The sequence below is a fragment of the Sebastes umbrosus genome, chromosome 8, assembly GCF_015220745.1.
Source record: "Sebastes umbrosus isolate fSebUmb1 chromosome 8, fSebUmb1.pri, whole genome shotgun sequence".
NCBI lineage: Eukaryota > Metazoa > Chordata > Actinopteri > Perciformes > Sebastidae > Sebastes > Sebastes umbrosus.
This window is the reverse complement of record NC_051276.1, coordinates 17,874,838-17,898,397: the sequence shown is the minus strand read 5'-3', so window position 1 is coordinate 17,898,397 and position 23,560 is coordinate 17,874,838. Positions and strand designations below refer to the sequence as shown.

The following is a 23,560-nucleotide window of genomic DNA, read 5'->3' as shown; positions in this document are numbered from 1 at the left end:
ATAAGCTTGGCAATTTATGAATTTAGCACATTTAGGGGGTATATTATGGTAACGACTAAATTATTTATCAAAAAAAGAAAACTGATTTCTTCACATTTTGGTTGACATGAACGGTGTAATTATATAATGACTCTAAAACATTGCAATTCATGCGATAAATAAAATAAATAATAAATAATAATAATAAAATAATGTCCGTAAAACACAAATAACCTTTTTTTTTGCATGATGAGGAATCCAATGCAGTATATTTTTTTAATCAAAATGAATTAATTGAGAGGTTTTATTTTGGAAGTCCGGTCCGGAACAGGTGATTTATGTGACTCTAGGAGGCTTGACGGCAGCTGTCCGGCAGCAGTGAGGAGCGCTCTCTCCACTACATCGCACCACTGCGGTAGGAGCAGCAGCAGCAGCAGTGGAACCAGGCAGGCACTTGTTCCTGCACGGAAACAGCCCAGGTGACGAGATCCATCTCTCTGCACACTTTATCCCAGAGGAGGACTTTACCTGAGAGGACCTAACAGCTCCCAAGGCGATCCTACAGCCCAGTGAGAGCGACGGAGGAACAACTTTTTGCTCCATTTTTGTACCACCACACCTCCTCCGGTAACCTTGGCAGTCAGCAGACGTGTTTATTCTCGTGAGAGGATGATGGGACCGCTACTCCTCTCCATCCTCTCGCTGTGTCTGGGCACAGCTGTCCCGCAGCATGTGAACGGTGAGTGTCATAATAAAGTGTCATCATCGTTGTCCAAAAACATTTGAACACGACTAAGCCCTTTAACCGTGGGAGAACCACTACCAAACTGATCACCAGCGATCGGAGCATCTTTACATATTTGAAGTGAATCCGATTAAGCCTCACATGATGTAATGTGCAAAAAAAAATGTAATGTGCGTTTCTGGAGAGAGCCTGCGGTTGTTTGCGGAATATACCAGCAGCCTGTCAACACGGTTTGGCAACAGAAAACTATACTAATCTGTGTGCACGACTCGTTGGTTTAATTGGTTTGCTTGTGTTTTTTAAAGGACACTTGTTTGAGTCGATCGAACAGAAGAATCAATGTGTTATCCGTGCGTAATAAGGGTGCCAAATCAGTCATCAGTGCATCAGGCGCGCACATTCTAAGGTAGAAACGTGCACTGCTCCAGTAGATTTGTGCGCCCTCACATGATGATGATTTTCAGCTGTTTGCTTCCAGAGGATAAAAAAAAAAAGAGCTCTGCTGTGTCCAGATAAAGCCCCCAAAAAGGACGTCACTTTTCCCTCTTTAACAAACTGAATTAAAAAAAAAAAAGAGATAGAAAGATGTGTCCAAAATGTGGTCTTTTTAGGCAGACCCAGATGCTATCACTTAGAGGCAAAGAGAGCCTCCTGTGTTAGTTGTATCAAGGCACCATTATTGACTAAGATGACACCAGGAGAAGGTCAGCTGTGCATAGCAAGTGTAATGTGCAGTCTTGCCAGAACTGTCAGACAGTTTATGTAGAGAGAGGAGATTGTTGAAGGCATATATATTCACCTGACCGACTGGATCAGCATTCAGATCATTTCACACACACCCCCTCCTCTCCTTTGCCCCCTCCAGTTTCTGGTGATAGGAATATTCAAGCTCTTAGCTCTCCCGCTGTATATATGTTCCAGTACAGTATACCTGTGGGATGTGTGTAAAGAAAGAAGCAGTGGAGCCCTTATGGAAGTGGGTCATGCCAGCCAGCCGTCCTGCCTCTATTCATTTAGCAACATGCTCGCCTCAGGAGCCACACATGTCAGACAGACCTCAGTCTCTACACCAGGAGAGTGCCTTTAGCAGAGTTTCTAAGGCTCCCTAAGCCTCGCAGTGTCAACTCCAAATCAGCCGCTGCAAGACATAATACTCCCTGGTAGGCTATAGCTGGCATAATGGATGCAGAGGAGAAGCAGGGAGCTGTGGTGCCCATGGGTCGACTTGTTTCGAGGCTCAGCGAGTTAAAAATACACCCTGAACGTATCCCTCAATTAATCTCATCCCAGTTAGATTTGCAGTATTGTAAAGGGATTTTTTGCCCATCTGTTTCCAGCTTGTAACCCCATTCACAGCGAGGAGTTGGTTTGAGGAGGAGACGGCGGTGGATGGAGGCTGTTAACAGTATTTGATCTGTGTGTGTGAGCATCCTTGGTAACACCTGGCAGCTATTTTAGCAACATAACTGCTCTGGACTGTCGGACTGGACGGAGCTCCAAAGGTCCAACAGCATTCGAACTCCCCATCATAAAGAATGCATCCGGATGGATATAAATTGTTTTCTATTGTACAAAAGCTACTAACCTTTAGTGCTTGCTCAAAGGTAGCAGGTGTCTTCAGAGGCAGCTGCTAACAAACACTCTATTGTGGGTGTCACAGGGCGCCTCTGTCCGCTGAGACAAATTGATGGGGTAGAAACGTTTGCCTTCAGGTAAAACAGGCTGCATTGTTCCAAGTCACTGTGCAATACATCACTTCCTCTGGTTGGTTACTGGTGCTGACTCTCACACATTGTTTGAGATCCAGCCTGTCCGCCTGGACAAAGCACATGACTGCACCAGTGGGCCCTCTCTGTATGTAAGATGCTTTTGTGCTTGTTCAGAGAGTCTGAGTTTGAATGCATTTTATGCATCTCTCAGTCTCAGTCTTGTTATAATGGCTGCGCAATTAGAGCCTTTTAGGCAAATGGACAGCCATCTGGAGGGGTGATGAGATTGCCTGCTATTGGTGAATCATGATTATTGTTAATATTGTTGGTCACTGTTCATTTCGCTCAAAGATTTCAACTCACTTAGCACAGTTGAAGAAGTTTGTCAAACACCGTGCGCTGATGTAGAAACATTGTGATTGTGGGTTTGGATTGGCCTGAACGTCACGCTCACAGACTGTAGATTTTGCTCGGTTTAAAACTTGAGGGAAAGACTGACAGAAGGCTACTTCCTCGCTGTGCAGGAATGGCATCTGGTACATTTTCGGAGAAACAGGCTGGATGCAACTTAATACTGCTTGAGATATCATGGGGGCCATGGAACACCTACAGCACAGTACAGACTGATGGTTCATGTCCACAGGGGTGTTTTTTTATCGTGAGGGATCGCCTCGCTTCCCAGTATTGGACGTCTGATGGGATGCCACTATAGACACAAGGCTCCTGATTGGATGAACGCTCTCCCTTGTGGGCTGTTGCTCCCAGCTTTCAAACCGGAACCAACATTGCGGCTTGTTTAGTAACTTTCTTCTCTTATATCACGAAAATAGTTCACCGAAATGTATTTCTGAAAACATTTTATGGGAGAAATAAGCCATGCAGTTGCTGAATCTGTCTTTATTTTAGATCGACTGTTAGTTTAAAAGTTTCTCGGGAGTTTCCAGAGGTGTCGAGTCGTGCCGGATGCCCCTGATTTGCATAAAGTAACCTAGATCTCAACTTTATGCAAATGAGTTGCAGCCAACGTGACGCCCCGTCTCTCCAATCGCGCCACCACGCTACCAGAATGCATTGGACGGCTGCTTACATAGACAATGAATGGCAAGTGTGGAAAGGACGGAGGCTGTGGACATGTACCATGACTCACTCACATATCCCCGGATACATTATTTTACTACACTATATGCACAGTGGGCTATAATTGTCATGAGTTATATGATGTATTGATCACTGCAAATATATATTACCTTAGATTTGTAAACAAATCACTGCAGCAGTGCAGGATTGGCAAGAGCTGCAGCAATTAGTTGATTAATTGTCAAACAACAGACAATTTATCAATAGCTGTTTTGATAATTGATTAATCCTTTGTCATTTTTTAAGCACATTTTCCAAATATTTAGTGGTTAAAGCTTCTCAAATGTGATGATTTGCTGCTTTCCTGTGTCATATCTGGTTGCAAAATGAATATTTTTGGCTTTTGGTCAAATAAAACAAGCAATCTGAATATATTATCTTGTGCTTTGGGGAATTATTAGCAGGCACCTTTCTCTGACATTTTATAGACAAAACGATTAATCAGGAAAATAGAAATAATCATTTGTTGCAGCACTAGTATTGGTCTTGTCTTCAAAATTCCTTTCATAATTAGCTTTCTCACCCTTGGAGACAATACACATCACTAAGTTTATTGTTGAATTATCCTTGGTTTACTTTGAATTAAATGCTTTTAAGTGAGCTGCCCCAGTGCAGAAATAAAAAATAGAGCTTGTGTTTGCAAACAGTTGGGAATATTAACAGAAGATGATCTCCTTAAATGCATGCAGACGATAGCGACCTATCTAAAAGCTCATTACATTTACTGGCCACTGAAGGTCACGGTGGATGTATAGGTGACTTTTAATAACAAAGACTGGCAACCCCCCTCTACAGTGCCCTTCACTCTTGTTTTAAATGGCACCGTCTTCAATCAGCCGAGAGAGGTCAGACCTCTGTCAGATCAGCGGCCGTGATAACCAAAGGAATGAAAGCAGCTCATTGGACGACAACCCACACACAATGAAATTAGATGTGGGTTATCGGAACATAGGGATCAATCTTTCTCTTGCTGCTGTAAAGACATTGGCTACTGTCTTTATTTCTACATGTTTGTGGGACTTGATTGGGCTATTCATTGTCAGTGCAGATGCTCTTTAATCCCATTAATAATCGAAATGAGAGTTCATTTGACTCCTCTGCTGACAAGTTAATGGATGCGGAGCTATTTGTCTTTGCCTGTGGTGTCCTGCCTACATTTCATGCTTGACTTATTGTGAGGGCACTAGAGGGACGGTTACAGAGGTTGCAAGGACACACGCGGAGTTATTGCTTACCAAAGAACTCTAATAAGGCCCTGAGATAAGAATGGGCAGCACAATGGTAAAATAAGTTGTTTGAACCAACACACCCTTGACTCAACTGACTAGTCATAAGTGTCTCACTCAGCTAAAATATTGGCGTTGGCGGTGGCGTACTGTGCTTCAGGCCCAGTTCTAGATTTTCAAGGTGACTTGCGGCTTATCAACTCTGCAATTGTACATCAGACAGTGAAAAGGAACAGTGTGAAAAAAGACAAACACAAAGACCGATCTGCAGTAAAAAATAGCTTCTTTTCACACAAGACTTTTTCCCTAATCCTTAAATCAATGTCTGATGTTTCTATTCACACAACTCTGGAAACATTGATTCTGAATGTTCCCAGACATGTTTAAGGTCCAACATTTACTAAAAGCAGCGTGTAACATTATGATGGCTGCCATAAGCAGCGATAGTCTTAGCGTTCTATTAATGCCACTGTCAAAATTCAGACCCGCAGAAAAGGCCCTCTGAAACAGTAAAGAGATTATATGAGTGTTGCGTTTGTAGTGTCATTTCATGTCGAGTGTTGGCCTGCTTCACTTTTTTTTCAGCTAAGAACATGCGGCAGCACATCCTTTCATAGTTTGAGCGTTCAGAAGACCACATGCTGGTTTTAAGTAATCCCACTGGGTCACGATTAATGACTCAACTTTTGGAGGAACGAGCTGGCCCACAGTGCAGGCTCACAGTGTGTGTGTGGAAAAAACATTACAGATAATGAAGTTATACGATATGTTGTTTGAAATGAGCTGTAACACATTGTTTGGGATTGTTCGTGAGGCTCGCTACTCTCTTGACTCACTTAAAGGAAATATTACATTAAGTGAAAAGCCATCCAGACAGAATACACGTAGCCTGAAGTAGACAATGTCATTTTATGTTACAGTTGGCCTTAAATTGTTGTTTAGACAAATCATTTTTAACATGCAACATGCAGCAGGTACAGGTTCAATAGCATGTATACAGTATAGTAGAGTACAGTGTACTATTCAACTAGAGCTGCAATGATCAATCAATTAGTTGTCAACTAATAAAGTAATCACCAACTATTTTGATGATCAATTAATCGGTTTGAGTAATTTAAGAATAAAAAGTTAAAATTCTCTGATTCCATCTTCTTAAATGTGAATATTTTCTGGTTTCTTTACTCCTCTGTGACAGAAAACTGAATATCTTTGAGTTGTGGACAAAACAAGACATTTGAGGACGTCATCTTGGGCTTTGGGAAAACACTGATCGATATATTTACCATTTCCTGACATTTTAAAGACCAAACAACTAATCAATTAATCGAGAAAACAATCGACAGATTAATCGACCATGAAAACAATCATTAGTTGCAGCCCTGTATTTATCATTACTGCACAGTAGTTAACCTCACTGTTAAAGGATGGTGATATGTAGCAGAATGGTGGTTTAATGACTAAATCAGTATGGACACTTTACTTAAACCCACTTTAATGTGGTGTTGAAATTACATTTTAAACTTGACATTGAACATTCTTTGAAATTTATCTTGATACCAGAAATTCAAAGCTAATCATTCCACTGTTACTCAGCCAGGACTATAAGCTGTGTAGAAGATGAACAGCACATTTGTATTCACTCACATACATTTGCTTCTAGCTGCACCTGGGGAATATGGCTGAAATTATTCTCATTTTTTTTTTTTCATATTGTTATATAATTTAATTATATACATTTATCGCAGTGTGTGTGCTTTGGCTTAATATAGAGGGCAGAGTAATTACCGATTAAACTCAATGAGTTCACATGCAAACACAAACATGGGTTTATGTCCAATTAAAGTGTCAACACTGCAGTGCCTTCATAATGCTTATTGCAATAAGAAGCATTAGACTACATTGTAATGAAGCTTTATATTTTTATCAAAATAACATTCGAGGTGGTCAGGGTGCATTGTGCTAATTACATTAGAAAACATTAGTTTAGACTTATCTAGCATCCGCAGAGTAGCCTGGCATCATCAAACATGATATGCATAAAACAAGACTCGGTTAAAACTGAGTGTATGTGTCTGGACTGTGCAAGGTGAGTCTGAGAATTTGTGGCTAAATTGTTACACAAATAATCAGTGGTCATGTCTATAATGTTAAATCCAGCAGTACATGTACACCAGGTCCGGTGAGGATAAGTGGCCATTCAAGCGGTGACGTACCATATCGTGGAATGCACCTGATTGAAACAGGAAACAACATGGCGGCCTGATCGTAGTTATTCCCTCTAAACAATCCGCCAAAATCTACTTCTGAAAATATTTTAAGCAAGAAATAGGCTATGCCAGTGCTGAATCTCTTTTCATTTTAGAACTAGGTCACCTAGTTTGACACCTTGGTCCAAGTTTCGTGAGCCGGACGCATCGCGCTGGACGGGCTCATTTGCATAAAGGACTGTTCCCAGCCTTTTCATTTTGACAGAGCAACGGCCAATGAAACTCCAACACTCGGCCGACCAATCGTGTAACTTCATCACTCAGTCAGTCATTCACTCAGTCAGTTACTCACTGACAGACTTTAGCATTTGAAGGGTTGGCGCTCGGCGGTCCAGCCAAAAATCACAACTCAAATTAGATTAAAGCTTTTATGCTTCGTTCTAGACGACTTGGAACTCGAACATTTCCGACATCCCACTAGAAAAAGTACAATGGAGTTTCATACTTGGGGGGCAAATCCATCTACCCCGACTTCACGAATAAGCAGTTGTCTGACGTGACACAACAATGGGAGCACCCATGGAAGCACACATCGTAATTACTAAATGTATCAACTAATAGGCAATGTTAAGTATATTTGGTTGTATTTAATTAAAGTAATACATACCATCATATAGTGAAACCTTTTCTGCATGTAAATTGATGTCTACATACGTCGCCATGTTACTAGGTAGCTCTGGTTGCAGTAACCGGTCTCTGAAAGCGTCATGCTTCATTTTTCCTCCTCAGTTTCATTTCTATATGCAAGGAGGCTGAACTGCTGAGAGTTATATTGTGTGAACACTTGCCAAGGAAACATCAGTTTGTCACGGTCAGCTGTGTTTTCTGTTTGGCGTCGTGCACCTGGGACGTTTGGAGGTCGGAAGTTGGAAATTTCAAAAGGGAAATTCCGACCTCCGCCTTTGAATGGAACGCAGCTTTAATCTGAGAAATGTAGTCCAAATAATTTGACTGGCCTTGTTCCTAAAGCTGCATTCCTTATCCTCACTCCGCTTCTTTTGCTTCAACATGAAATGGGAAAGCACAAATTTCATCATTCTCCGTTCTTGTTACACATACACACATACTTTCCTTTCACCCACCCACCTATATCTGTCTGCCTGTCTGTCTGTTATTTGCAAATACAAACAGCCTACATATCAGCTCTGTGCATGCCAACTCTACCGTCTTTTCAATATAATTTAACAAGAAGCTCCAACTTTGACAGCCTAAGTATTAATTAAATAGCTGCACCAACAAAAAGGCCCTGTAATTACCGTATAAATGAATCGCTTTTGCTTTTTAATTCTTTTGTTTTTAAACACCTGCCTCTACACAAAAAGTGAGTCATTCTGTGGAGATATCTCTAATGGCTAACGGCTAATGTGTGTGTGTGTGTAGGAAGGGAGTTTGGAGGCAGGAATGCAAAAGTCACTGACAAGCATCAGTGTTGGGGTAACGAGTTACTGTAACATATTACTTTTAGCAGTAAGGAAGTAATGTAACACGTTACTAAAAGGATTTCTGTAATATTACATTTACATAACAAGTACCCCATTATCACCGGTTATTATTTTCATTTTCTCATTCATTCACACCGCGCCACTTCCTCCAGTGCACCACCAGAAAAAAAATACTATAAGGCAAAGGTTTTCAATGAGAATGAAGCACTTTGCGCGCTGCTTTTGCATTAATAATCGCCTTGCGTTTATCCGCTCTGTGCGCCTCGCGTTTTTACAGGAGCGCCCTGAACGCCTCGGGTTGAAAAAAAATCAACTCAGAGCGGAAAAGCGCCCGACGACATCAGCGTTTTTTCTCATTGTGGTGACTTTGGCTGGATACCTGGAGCTATATGACTGTAGATACCATGATCTGAACAGACAACAGCAGGAGGCAAATTACTGCGGTACTTGAGATTTTAGGTAAGTTGTTTTCATTAATTTAAACTGTACTATTACCTATTTGGGTTGCGTACATTTCATGGTTTGTAACAAGGTAACGTTAGTACTCATTCGGTGGTTGCCTAGCAACATATTGAATAAAAAAGATGCATCAAACTGCAAAAAACTCTCTTGTCTGATCGGGCAACAAAAAGGCAGTGCGGTGCGCCTCGCGTTTTCCACCTGCAAAACACGCTTTGACTGATCAGGGCCTAAGTTGGTGATTTTAATACAAAGTGGTTAAAACTGCATGTGAATGGAACCAGGCTCCATCTAACAGTAGCTCTTGGACGAGGCAATGATATTCACTGTATTGTTGTCTCCGACGGATTGTGTCATCCAACCGTATCTTCCTCCTTGCTCTACTGTCAGATTGAGCGGTGACAAACTCATCCATACAAAGTCTGAGGACAAGCATCCTGTGGTTGGTGCTCATGGTGAAAACACAATGTTAAATAGATAGTAGCCCAAATAGGTAATCAAATCAGGGTGGATTATCAGTGCATTCCTTATGCGAGCCAAGCACAGCTTCTGTATTGTAGTGGGAGAGGATACTGAGTGCTCTGGACCCACCCTGTTTTTTGTCAGGAGAGTGTCAGAACAGCATCGGCCATTCATTATCATTGGCGACCATGAGTGAAAGAGTCCACCTTTCCACAGCAGATCAATAAGCCGAATAAATTATTTTGGATTAAGTGCAGAACTGCAACAGCCTGTAAATCTGAGCAGTCTCAGCCTGTTTAAGCTCTATTGTGAGACCAAAGCTTTAAGACAGTGAGATTAAAAATGAAATGTCATTTTTTAGAGTTTAAAGCCTGTACATGGATGGATGAATGACGCATAGACCTTTGAATGTTTGAAGGTTTTATCTTTACACAAAAAGCCCGCTCCTGACACATTTTTTTGCGAAGTACTGTAATATCTGCTGTGTTTGAAGATATAAATGTCTTTTATGCTTGTAATTTATATAGTTTTCCATCTCTCAAAGACTCTTTCATAACAATGTGTGTGTGTAAGGCTTTCAGTTTTATGGCATTTTTATGTCAGGTGTATGTAGGCCATCCAGTCTCAAGTTTGTAATGAGAGGAGATTTTGGGGGGTAATTTTTCAAATACACCCAAAGCTTGCAACATCCATGCTTGTATTTATTGGACGAGCATGCTTCAGACTGAAGCTAAGCCTGCTTTAGTCAAAATAAGATTGAGGAGTTAAAGCAATGAGCTTTGCTTTGGTCAGATAAAGTCTCTCCGTTGGGCTCCAGTACGCCACTGCATTTTCAATAAGCCCAATCTACTTATTTGAGATCAGATGGGTGCAGGTGGCTTAAGTTCTTACTTCCAACAAGCCCTAAGGAGATGTGGGCTTCTTATTCTTATTCATGAGTCCCCGTGTTACAGTCTACACACCGCCAGGGTCAAAAAGGGAACTCAAATCATTAACCCTTTTCTTCTTTTGCATGAATGCCACAGAAGCTAAAAAATACATCTAAATGAGTTCATCTAAATGAACTAAAAAGTAGTCACTGGTTGACGATATTGCTCAAATCTCAAACTGTATTGTGCCAGGTGCTATCCATCTTTAAATATTTCCTTTCCATCCATCGGTCGTACTGATTATCTCTTTCTTTTTCCTCATTCACCCAGATAATGAGTAGAAACAGGCCTTGTTTTAGGATTTGTTTGTGCATTTCATCTCATTCCCAGACTCATCAGCTCTGTAGTTTACTGTATTTTAAATTATATACACTTATATGTGATTGTGTCAATACCTGTACTGATGATGCCTTGTTCTTTTCTGTGCATGTGTCTGCGTGTGCAGTTGTGTGGGTTTGTGTGCTCGAAGCTGGGAGAGCTAACCCAGAAATGTCATCACGCAAAGTCTAGGCAGCAATTCTGGCTTTTTAACAGTGTGTGGATGTGCATCCGTACTTCACTCATTTGCCAAAAAACAAAAACAACATCCCATTATTTATAATGTCAGCCAGCCTGCTTTAACTCTAAATTGTGCTGAATGCCAACAAGGGGGTGTTTGGTGAGTGATTGAGAACAAGAAGGAGTATGTCTGTTAAAAGAAATGTAAAAAAAAAAATGTTCCTGATATCTTTTTTGATATTTACTATTTCTATATGCCAAATTCCAACTGAAAGCGCATTCTTCAACTCAGATATGAACCAACTGCCCTGGACTAGCGCCAAGTACTTTTCAGAATGGTTATTTGAGGTAACCGCATAAAGTATATGCTATCCATTAATAAGTGCATTTTTTTAAAGTAGAATATCTCCAGTCCAGATGTTTTAGATTACCCTTGGGGGATGTTGTATACCAGGCAGGAGAGTGGGGGACGGAAATCGCCTTTAATGTTCAATGAACAGCAACCACTCACCTTCAAACATCAAAGTAAAGCCCATTAGAAAAGTCACAGTCCATCGTCACTTATAAAAAAGGGCAAGGGTCGCAACAAGTTCCACAGTTTTGGTAATTGTTCAGTACAGGTATGGAACTGATGATTAGATTGCTTTTATTCTCCAAAATCTTCTTTTCAGGGGTGTAGGGGCAATTATAGGCCAACAGAAGCCCTGACAAATAGAAACATGTCTGAGGCAGCGAAAACAAGCAACAAGGCAGCCCTTAGTCACTCAGATGGGCACTGAAAGACAGAAAGTGGCAAAGCGCCGCTGGTCTCCCTGACTCAGTGACAGGAAGAGGTTGAATGTAACTTAATGCCAGTGGGCAGTGATGCGGTTTAGCAATGGGCATTATTCAGCAAACCGAGGACAAGCTGATTGTTGCTGTAGCCACTTCTATAGGTTATGTCAATGTTTATTTACAGGGACACCGGTTAAAAGAATGGGGTGGATTTATTACGGAAAAAAAAGATTATTTATTATTCCACTGTATTAAAAGATAATAATATCTCTTGGTACACATTTAAAGGGGAACTATGCCCATTTTCAAAATTCATACATGTTATTCCTATGGTCTAAGACCGTCCAAAAAATACTAGTAACCATGAACAACTCTCTCCCAAATCCAAAAACTAGAGTGCTAAAACTCAAACTTGTGATGTCATAGGGTATAAATTGTGGAGATGCTCCATAGACAATGAATAGGGGGGAGATGTTCTACATGACACTGAGAGTACCCAGGGGAACATTTTCTGTTTCACAACTGTCAACACTACAATAGAATAAAGCTCATTTGGGTATAAAAAAAGACAAAGTCAGTCTCCCATTCATTGTCTATGGAGGAACTTTATACCCTATACAAGTTTGAGACTTTATGGTTTTTGGCTTTGAGAGAGAGTAGCTCATCCCACATATTGATTAAACTTTACTAGGCCATGGGAAAAACATATTGGAATTCTGAATTTGTGTGGTGTTCCCCTTTAATTTAACACTGCTATCAGTTTGGTTTTGTGTGTTTCCTGAAAGATTCCTCTCCGTGGACAGCAAAGCCCACAAGGAAAAGCAGACACACTGGTGGTGATAAGATACAACTACTCTGAACGTGTGACACGCACTAAGAAGTTTGCTGCAGGTGTGATCGCCTCATAGAACCCCCATACACCTGTCTTTGTGTGTGTCATTAAAGACTCGAGAGCCTGAAGCCGGGTACATCCTGCACACGCTGTCTGTCACAGGGCCAGCAGAGATAGACACACAGTCTCACCTTCTGGCAATTAGGCAGTAATTAAGTATACATTATCACATAATCCATCAATTAATTATTATGCATCTTTGTGTTTTTTAAAACGATGAGTGAAATTATAATACTGGAAGCTGTATGAATAGATGCAGCATTAGTCAGTCACCGTATTGTGCAGCACTCAGAAGGAAAGACAGGAAGAAAAGACATTAATTCAGTAATAACCCAGCAGTTACATGAAAGGCAAAGATTTTTAACTACTACGCTGTCTTTGGATTGCCATTTAATGACATTTGCTGTAACATTAATTTGAAAAGGACCACCTAAGCTTTATTCATGAACTGCACAGATGTCTAGACCTTATTTATAATTTATTAAAACATTTATTTAAAGAAATAGTGCTCACACTTTGCTGTTCTACATCCAAACTAATTCCACTGACATCATGTTGAGTGCCGTCTTATATTTTGCTTCTAAACCAGGTAGTTGGACAGTGTGGTCTCTGTATAATTCAACACTGTTTGAGATATGAAATATTTACAAGTGTGAACCTGCCTCAGTTGTTCTAGGTACTCTATAGGTGTGCTCCACTGCAGGCATACTGAAGTACACTGTGAACAATATATGTGTGTAAATCTTGTACTGTATCTTAGTGTTGAAGCTGTGAAGAGTCTGACAAGTTCAATTAGCGGTTCAAAAGTTTAAATCACAGAGCGTATTTTTAACCAAGTTCAAAGCATTGAAGAGGGATCTTTGTGGGATATCTCACTCTGTCTCTCTCCCTGTCTTCTTCTAAGTTATAATTATAACACATCAAACCATAGCTCTAAGGTGGCTGCTGCAGCTGGGTGAAGATTTGGCTTGATGCTATGAATAAAATCATAGCTTTTGCCTGCACGGTGTATTGGACTTGTTTGATCATGGACCATGTGCTCATTTTGCAGATGCATGCTTGTTTATTTAAAGAATCCCCATTAGCTGACGCCATGGCATTCAGCTGATCTTCCCAGGGTCCACACTCACTGCTTGCCTGTTTGTGTCTAATGCCTGTGTGTTTGATTCTGTCGTCCAGTTATACATCAGTTACTTCATTTCCACTGAACTGATTTATTCAGAGACACAAAATAATCACTGAAAAGTAGCGTCAGTGTAACATTTTAATAACCGTGACTGTACATCATCACTCTTAAAGCTACTGTATACATTGAGCCTTGTCTCACTCAACACTGTGGCTCTTTGAGGAAGAAGTAGCGCCTGCTACATGAAATTCACTGACCAAGGAGTAAGCAGGATGAAGAAATTCAATTTGTCGAGGCCTGCCTTTTCCCAGTACACACAATGCACAGCTTAGGCCAGCGGGTGTGAAGTGTGAGTGGACCAAGGATCAGAAGATATCTTGTAGCTATTTCTTCATGTACTTCTAACATGCATACAGTGTAATAGAGCAACATCACATACAGCTTCACTTGTAATATTTCTCACAGTTTAAATCGCCAGTCTGACCTTGGGCTACCTCCGGGTCTGAGAAGTGAAGTGCTGAAGTGCCTTAAACTTGCATTCTTTCTAATAGCCAGCAGGGGGCGACTTCTCTGGTCTTATTGTATAGAAGTCTATGAGAAAATGACCATACTTCTCACTTTTTTTGTTACCCCAGTAAACATTGTAAACATGAGTTTATGTTCTCAATCGCTAGTTTCAAGTCTTGTTCAATTCAGCATGATGTTTATTTAGTAAATTATGGTCCCATTTAGAGTCAAATAGACCGTAAAGCAGGGTATGCTTTAGGACGTGGCTACCTTTGTGATTGACAGGTCGCTACCACAGTGTTGTCCAGCTAAATGTAAAACAGCGAATAAGCATATTTCCCAAAATGAAGAAACATGTAATAATAATGTGAAAATTATATTGAATTGAATGCTTTTCCTGGATTTATCAAAGTTATGATTGGTTCTTTGAAGCTATCTGTATCTCCCTGCTACATACACACACACACACGCATGAATTTGCCGTACTAGTGCATCCTTTGTGAATTTTGAATCATAGAGCTGCTCAGTCACAGAGTGTGTTTGTGTGGCATAATTTCCCTTTCATCCAAAATGCCACATGGAAAACATCAAGACAACAAGAGAGCTAATGAGGTAAACATTTAACGAACAGGGTCACAGAAATGCCTTCATGTGCTGTTGAATATGCATTAATCCTGTGAATTAGTGACACAGTTTTCAAGTAAAATGCTTTTTCCCCCTCGCCCATTTTTTTCTTTTCTTTTTTCTTTCCTCGCCTGTTAATCTGCACTAGCACTTCCCATCACAGACACCTTCCTCTTCAGCGGGTGCTGTGCAGATTCAGATGAGATGTGAGCTCCACATCTTTATACATGTTTGATGAATCACTTTATGCCACTACTGGGATACAAACATGGATGTGGGAGATCTTGTCTGGGAAAAAAGGTACAAAAGATGGGAGGTTTCCAAGTTTGTAATGAGGCTAGCGAGGCTCTCCTGGCTCACGAGTAAACTAGGGCATATGTAATGAGCGTGCAGAGAAACGAGGGGGGTGGGGGGGCAGAGAGAACGGAGAGAGGCACGTTGCAAAACTGAAATGAGCCACAAGCTCAGCTGTCCAGTGGATGTTAGGAGGAAGGAGGGGTCGATCATACTGTAGCTCCCATTCAACCAGAAATACTGAATGAATTTGATAATTACCACTCCCTTCAGACTTAAAGTGTGTGTTTTCCCAGAAACTCATTTAGCAGGGCATACATAATTTCTATACATCTATAATATGTTTATATGGATAGTGAAAGACCCAGCAGTGCTTGTCAGTGGAAGAAAGCACAAATATGAACAGAAGGTTTAAGAGACAACCATTATTTAGGGTAGAAACCATTCAGAATCTTTGATTTGTTCAACATAGTTTTGCACTGACAAGTACATGTATGTTATGTCATGATAGTCCCGAGCAATGCTGCTAAATATGTCTGTAAACAATAATAAATGATAATAGTACACAAACCTGATCTGAAAACTGCATTTCCAAAGTGACATTACTCTCTCCATGTAATGGCATTATTGAAAAGAATACTGTGAAGTCTTTATGAGCTATAGCTGAAGCTGAAATAGGATGCATATGAATTATGTTAATTAACACAATCCATCATAGGGCCTTGATGTATTTGTTTCTCTGCCAGTCTGATTTACAACAGACGGAGATTCAGACACACCAACAATTATTTTTGGAGATTTATTTGGGTAACCATGAGATTTTAAAATCTTTAAAAATAACTTAAAAAAAGAATAGTACATAATAGAATTTAAAAGCATGTATATATGTTAAGCTTGTCTTCCTTTTATATATAACCACTGATTTCATAGTTTGGGTCTTTCTTTTGTCAATGATCTTATTTGTTAACTCTGTATTCCTGCCAATTGTGTAATAAATACGTCGTTCTGGCTTTAGGCCTGTCATTGTCACGCCATGTAATTTGCACTGACTGCATCTCCGTGTAAATGCTACGCTTAGAGCTAGTGACGTGGAATAAAAGGGAGAAAGACTATCTCTGAAAGGTGGGAGGAGAGGTGGATGGGTCCAACAAACACAGGACTTACAACCAGAGGCCGGTATTCAAGACCGGTGTTTTGTAAGTTGCGTTGATATTTGTCATGTGTTTTGTAGTGATGTTTGTGGCATGTTTTCTGTACTGATATTACGTCGTTTCTGTACATGTTTTACATGGTTTACATACTAATTTTAACATGACATGTTTCCTAAACCTAAGTGGTTTTCTTGCCTAAACCTAACTGAGTGGTTTTGTTGCCCCCTGCTGGTAGGCTACTGCACCTTCATACACACATGTAATATTCACGCCTCTGCGAGGTAAAACGTGACACTGACACGCTATCCTCTGATGGACAGACGGGTCTTTTACACACTTTGTCATGATATTGAGTTAAAATAACCATGTAATAATATTAGTAGTGTCATAAAATCATCATTAATTGAATTTTACTATTGACCTGAAGGGATAGTAAACCTAAAATAAACACTCCCAGCAGTTAACTTGCTTCCGAGCAGTTTTTATCACTTACCTGCCGAGGCCATCACACATCACATAAAATAAATATATTGAGTGCGGTCAGAGGTTAGCTTGGTGTGTTAGACCTGGATGATAGTATATATTACTGAGCCTTCAGTGTCACGGGAGGATGCTATATATGAAATAAAAATGCTCAGGTACATCGTGTCGTGTTGGATCTGTGGGGTCGGACCATCTGGGCTTCGCCTCGTGGAGGTTTGGAGCCGAAGGTTGCCAATTCCAGTTTCCTAAATGAATGAGGCATTCATAAAAGGGGCATGATGCAGGCAGTGAATTATTAACCCTGCATTTATATTAGGTGGTGCTACTACATCTGACCTGATGGTGATTTATAATAGCAGCATTGCGTAATATCCCTTTTAATCACCTTATGTGAGTTAATATAATCCTTAATATATATTTCCACATCTTAAAATGCATCTAAAATGTCAGCATAGTTTTGGAATCATTGCACATTTTTATTCCATACTGTACATGGCGGTTTCACCTGAAGAAAGCTTGAGTCCTCGGTCCCAGGTTGCTGCAAAATCCGGTGAACCCTCCAGACACTTGGCTGAGTGCATTATCGCTGCCCCTGGCCCATGATGAGGAGAGGTATCGATCTTATCCTCAGACGAAAGCCCTCTGTGCACTGCTGCAGGGCTTAGAGATGGCTGAGGCAGGATGCACAGTAATGAGAGCAATAGAGGGCAGAATGGGGGACCGGCTTATTCCTAACAAGGATGGAGACCTTTACACTAAAGAAAAGAAAGAAGCTTGCTGGGCATTTCTATTTGTTTGTTTTTATTTAACCCCTCCTTTCAAGCCCAGCTCAGGTCTTTCTCTCTCCGAGCACAGTTTAGGTCTTAACCACACCATGCACTGTAGCCTTGACAGTCTTATTTGGAATTTAGGACCCCTGTGGGAATATATCTCAGCTGTTTGAAAAGTAAATTTGGTTTACTCCCAGTATGAAGTCAGTGAAGCAGTGGAGGTGGTCTCAAACGATTAAAAGCATTTCTCAGAGAAAGTGGTTTGAGCTTACCCAGACCTAAGAGGGTAGGATACCTCTGGCTGGGAAGATTCCCACTCCTTTGAGTGCTACGGTTGGAGGCTTTTGTGGCAACAGAAGTTGCTTTTGAGTCAAGGACTCCAAAGAGAAGACTTTGTGTGTGCAAGCCTTTGAGATGATGATTATGTTGGTGAAGCCTCTAACCTCACAGTGACCAATGCTCGACCACACCATACTTATTATGGGTGCTGATTCTGGGCCATGACTGCTGTAGGTTTTGGTTAGGCTTTCCCAGGGCTTACATCATGTTCTATGGCGGTGGGAGCGGTAATGGAGCTGAAACAAAAGTTTCTTTCATGCCCAACTACAGATGAAAAAGATTAACTTTTTTTTTTTTTTAAATGAGTAACATTGCATACGTATTCAGACATATCAATCTGTTAGTGCCTGCTCACACTAGAAATTGAAAATGTATTGTGCATCCAGTCAAAATACATGGCGCTGGAAGATCAATGGCATTGACTACTTGCAGAAAAAATAGTTTGACTTTTTGGGAAATGCGCTTAATTGCTTTCTTGCTGAGAGTTAGATGAGAAGATCAATACCACTCTCATGTCTGTAAAGCAAAGATGAAGCTGTTTCCAGCAGACGGTTAGCGTATCGTATCGCGAGCCCCTCGGTGAGAGAAATTACTCTGGTGAGGAATGCAAGCCAACGAGTAGAGTCAAGAGGACACATACAGAAGGCTCTTCTCAATTTTCAACTTCATCTCATCTGATCATTCCAATACACAGATATTTTCACAACGACATGGCCATCTGGAATGATGCTCAATGGTGAGTGAGAGTGGTGAGAAAATGGTCAGTAAACGCCACTTTGTTTCATGTATATATCATAACAACGGCTTGTATATTTGCCGTCTTTTGCCCTCTTTTGAATGACGAACGCAGACTACCGCTGCCTGCTGGTATGGAGAGTTATCTCCTCTCACGCAGGCACAGAACGTACGTGGTACTCGGCCGTTGGCTGTAGTCTCAGTGGTGGGTCCGAGTGCAACTTGAGGCGACGCAACAATTCTTTGATATTGGTGTGGTCTGGGCCTTAAATGGCCAAGAGAGCATATTTGTCCTATCCACTCCTGTCTCATGACTGACTGCAAACCATGCCACATCTCTTGTGGAGCTGTTTATACTCCCAATGTTGCATCGTTAAATACAATTGAATGATACTACACACCTAATATTATAGTTTCTTCCATTTTTTGACTCTCTGGTTCCTCAAAGGTCAGCGTTGTCAAGATAGTTTCAGCAATTGGTCAGTGGCTCAAATTCACATGTCAAAGTTCACCAAAGTTGAACTCTCCACAAAACAGCTGCACGGATTGATTTTGCAGCCACAAGCAAAATATGCGATCGCGGCATTTTCCGCAGCGGTGAAATTAATTCAATATAAAATTTCCCCTTTTATGAATACTGGTCTGACCGAGCCGTTAGATTTTGACCTGTTTGAAATGAGGAAATCACTGATTGGACCTCTCAATACTAATATCGGCCTCAGTTCCACTAGCTGTAGAAATCTGTTTAACTCAATGAGGGGAAAAGTTTAAAGGACTGCCCTCAGCAATTGACTGACTTCACAGGAGCACCAAAGGTTTCTCTCATCTTCAAAATGTCCCCGCAACGCAGACCTAGATCTGTTCTCTCTGGACGAGGTCCTCCCAAAAGCTTTCATAGACCTAGCGGCCAGCATGCTCCCTGTTATCAATATGCATTTTATCTGTTTGATGTGCTGCTTTTTCTCAGTCTCTCTACTCTCTGGCGCCTTTTAATTCCAGTCCACTATGCATTTACATTTTTTTTTCTCCTTTGTATAGCGCTGTTTCTGAACAGTAGGCTGTGTATGTGTTCAGCTTGCTAGTACCACACTGTCTGTCTTCCTACTCTTCCACGGATGTTTAGCATTTTCAGCCCTCTCTAAACATCGTCTCTCTTCTCGCTTTCCCCTCCCCGAGGCCAAAGCGAGCCTATTCCCTCTAGCTATTACATCCAATTAGGAGGAGTGAGAGTTTCACCCCTCCTCCCTTTCTACACTAACAATGTGGAATACAGTGGAATGAGTCAGGGTTTTCTCTTCCCTGCTTTGATGTGAACAAATTACGCTTCAGATACACACTTGGCAAGGAAACAAAGATCCAGTTTACTCTTTCAAGTTTGGGTTCTTTGTCATTTGGCGAACAACAAGATACACAATGGAAGAAGGGATCGCTTGGTGTGGATTGATGGCTTCTTTTATTTCAGCTGTTCTCTTTCAACCTAAGAAATACCTTGCTTAAAATTGGATTTGAATAACAGTATAAATAGATGTGTACACATAGTGAGGGCGTTGTGATAACATTTTAACTAATCACAAACTATGATCAACACATTGCTAAGCTCTATCCCTCAACAGGCTTTTCTCATACACTGTTTGTAGCTATACCTATGAAAAGTAATGCACTGTAAATCGTATATATGCCAGAAAATCAATTTGTATGTAAGTCACCTAATTGTGAACCAGGAAGAGTGACAAACGCGGCGAAGGGAGGAGGTCGGGGTGGATGGTTTGGTCAAAAACACCTGACTTTCACCCAGGCTGTGTTCATACCCCGTGTGAAACCAGAAGTCAACGTTGATTTCCATACTTATGTTATGCCACTTCCTGAGTTATTTCAACCCAAACCACAACTTTTCCTAAGCCTAACTTGGGTCACATTCGAAATTCCGTACTAACATGCTATTTAGTACGCTAAAACAGTATATGAGATTTTTTAGTACGTCCGAAACCTCAGTATGAAACCAATAGTATGTGAATTTCATACTATTTCCGGTGAAATATTACAGTATGCAACGCTGGACACTACGGAGGCATAGATATCCCACAATGCAATACGATAGGGACGACAGCGTTCATAACAGACGTTGACGGACAGCTCTGTAACATCAATAACGCTTCAGTTTAACTGTAAGTATAAGATTTCACTTTGCTAGGCGTAATATATATTTTAAATTAATTCAGACTTACTCTCACAAACCGTTTTTTTTTTTATCCCATGAGGTTGGCACAAGTTACCATGGTTGCAGGTCTCCAATCGGCAAGGTGGCTCTCAGGTAGTGACGATGTAAATTACTGCCCAGTGTGTCCGAAAAGATACATATTACTGTTTATTCACACAAAAGTATGTTGAACGATAGAACACCTATTGGGTATGTAGTGCGTAGTATGGGATTTTGGACGAAGCCTCAGTAGTTTTCTTGCCTAAACCTTGCCAAGTTGTTTCCTGTGAAGACGGAGGTTTATTTTGAAAAGACTGGAGCAGAAATTGACATGTTGTTGGATATTCGTGGGAAAACGCGCAAAATATGAGGAATTCATTTTCGTAAGAGTTGCTCTGAAGCACAAGCTTTTTACAGTCTTTCCGTGAACCCTGTCAGCTTCTCTGATAGTGTTCATGTCCGTTATGCTGACTTACAGTCATGTGGCTCCCAATGCTCGTTCTTCTTTCTGCAGAACATCTGTATGAGCCACTGTCAGAGGCCCTTCAGTTGGATTTAAAGCAGGGCTTCTTTAAACACCTCCTTCTTTTGCAAATCCATGACCTTCAGTTAACATCCAATTATTTTTTCCAGAAAATTATCTTTTTGTTGCTTAAGAAATAAAGTACATAAAAGCTACGTGACCCATATCAGCACTATCATTAAAGCCAGCATTGATGAAAGAAAAGGAATGAAAACATAGTTTTGTCAAATCTCTATAACCCGAGTATTGTGCATCATACTGCAGGTGTCAAGTACTATAGTGATAAATAAATCCTCTAAAACAGATGGCAGTTGTGGTAGGTGTTTGAGTTAAGTGCATCCAAAGCCCATGACAGCAGTCATGTGTGTTTATAGCTGATAAAGTGGTCCTGGTTTACCTTCTTAAAAGAGCAGTTTTACGAGAAAATAAATAAATAAATAAATAAAATCCTCACATTCCAGTGAAAACACGTAAAGAGCTTTCCTTTCAGAGACAATAGGACTTAACCTTTATAGTTCCATCTCAGATAATTGAAGTAAACAGAGGTTTGTGATCCAAAAGGGGCGGAAAATTGCCATCAAATTTCTGGAAACAGCTTGTGCAACATAATGGGGTCAGTGCACTTTAGCACTCGGGGAGCTTATTTGCTTTTGTTTATTGGTCATACACACTTTGGTGGATTACATGCATGAGGGTGAAGGTAATGATGACAGCATTTTCATTTTGGTGTGAACCGTTCCTTTAAGATGGTTGCGAGCTGCCTCATATGGAGGCTTTTTCTCCGTGGCTTCTTGTACTGCTGTAGTCGGCTGTTTCTGCTTCCTGCCCTTTCTTCTTCTCTGCCTCCCTCCTCCATTTTTCTTCTTCCACTGTTGCGGTTATAATCCCTACTTGCATTATTCATTTGGATACACAGATCAAATAAATATACATTCTTCCTGGAAGGGGGGACCTTCTCTGTATATATCCACTGTCTCGTTTTATGTTTTATTTGCTTTTTTAAAAGCCACAAGAAGTGAAACCAGAGAAGCTGGCCCTTTGATCTGACCACAATGTTCATATTGCAATATTGTTTTGAGGCTTTTGTATAATAACAGCTTTTTACAATCTTTTTTTTCAAAAGTGTACATATATCATTTGTGTGGGTTTTTCTTTTTTTACATACTGTACATGAAAAAACAATACATTGTTGTACATAGTTGTAGCAACATCTTTGTGCCCTCAAACTGTCATGGGGTCATCTTTAACTTGACAGATTCAAACCCACTCAACTCCAACCATCCATCTACCATAGAGGTTTTGGTTAAAAGATTGTTTATCCCTGCACAGTAGGACACAGAGCTAAAAAAGATGGGAAAAACGTGCCTTAGAAGCAATATCTCTGCTGAAAAGGAACACGTGCTGCACTGCCATGCATATCAGCCTCCCTGCCAAGGCATCTGGTTGTTGCTCATTAAACAGTGCAACAACCGTTATTCAGTTTGGAATTATTTCTGGAAGAATAGCAACAATTAATCTGTAAATGAATAGTTTTGTTATCAAACTGGATAGCATGCAACATGCTTGTGTTTCCTATCTGTTGCTTGAGGAACCGATCAAATCTTGTGCACACAACTTCAATTACCAGCATCAGGGATTGTATTTTATCGACAACTGTCAGAAAAAATGTTCAATTCGGTACACTTGTGTATTCTTGAGGTAGCTTCCTACAGTATAGGGTATGGACAATCGATACTGACCATAGCACTATTGAGAACATATATTATTTTGCCGACACTTGGTTTTGCACACTGACACTTAAGAGTAGACTTTAAAAAAAAACATATTGATTGCGTGTCAAAAACACAGTATGAATCAGGCCTTGGATATGTCTGCACTCTGTATTGACCACATTACAGAAACACTTCCCTGTAGACAGTCTGATCCATTGGGTTTTTCTTCGTGATATGCTTGGAATAGCAATTTGATGCTCTATTTGACTGAACATCCTCTCCACAAGCAATCACATACAGTATACAGTTTGTGATAGTATGGATTTTTTTTTAAACAGTTTTATAGTTTCTGTCTTTCGACTCAGACACGCTTGTCAAAGGAAAACGACTCTAAGATCTCTGCTTTGTGTTAGGCCAAGTCAATATGTTCATTCAACTAATTCATACTGATATTGAGACTCAACAACACAATATGCACACTACAAAGGCTATCATTTTTGAATACTGTGAATATATTACCATTTGTTTTGGCGCCTTTTCACACCTGAAAGTCCGAACCAAGGTCTGAACCAAGGTTTGT

General features: G+C 40.6%; 1 protein-coding gene across 4 annotated transcripts in view; it reads left to right on the top strand.

Moving 5' to 3' along the window:
* Window positions 1–351: 351 nt before the first annotated feature.
* LOC119492795 (EGF-like repeat and discoidin I-like domain-containing protein 3) overlaps window positions 352–23,560 on the top strand; it is a 126,127-nt gene continuing 102,918 nt past the window's right edge. For 2 of the 4 annotated variants that reach the window (XM_037777549.1, XM_037777548.1), the window contains exon 1: window positions 352–718. In XM_037777549.1, coding sequence (XP_037633477.1) covers window positions 649–718 — 70 coding nt within the window. In that variant the 5' untranslated portion in view covers window positions 352–648. The remainder of the gene's footprint in view (window positions 719–23,560) is intronic. The other 2 variants (XM_037777553.1, XM_037777550.1) reach the window with 2 other exon arrangements.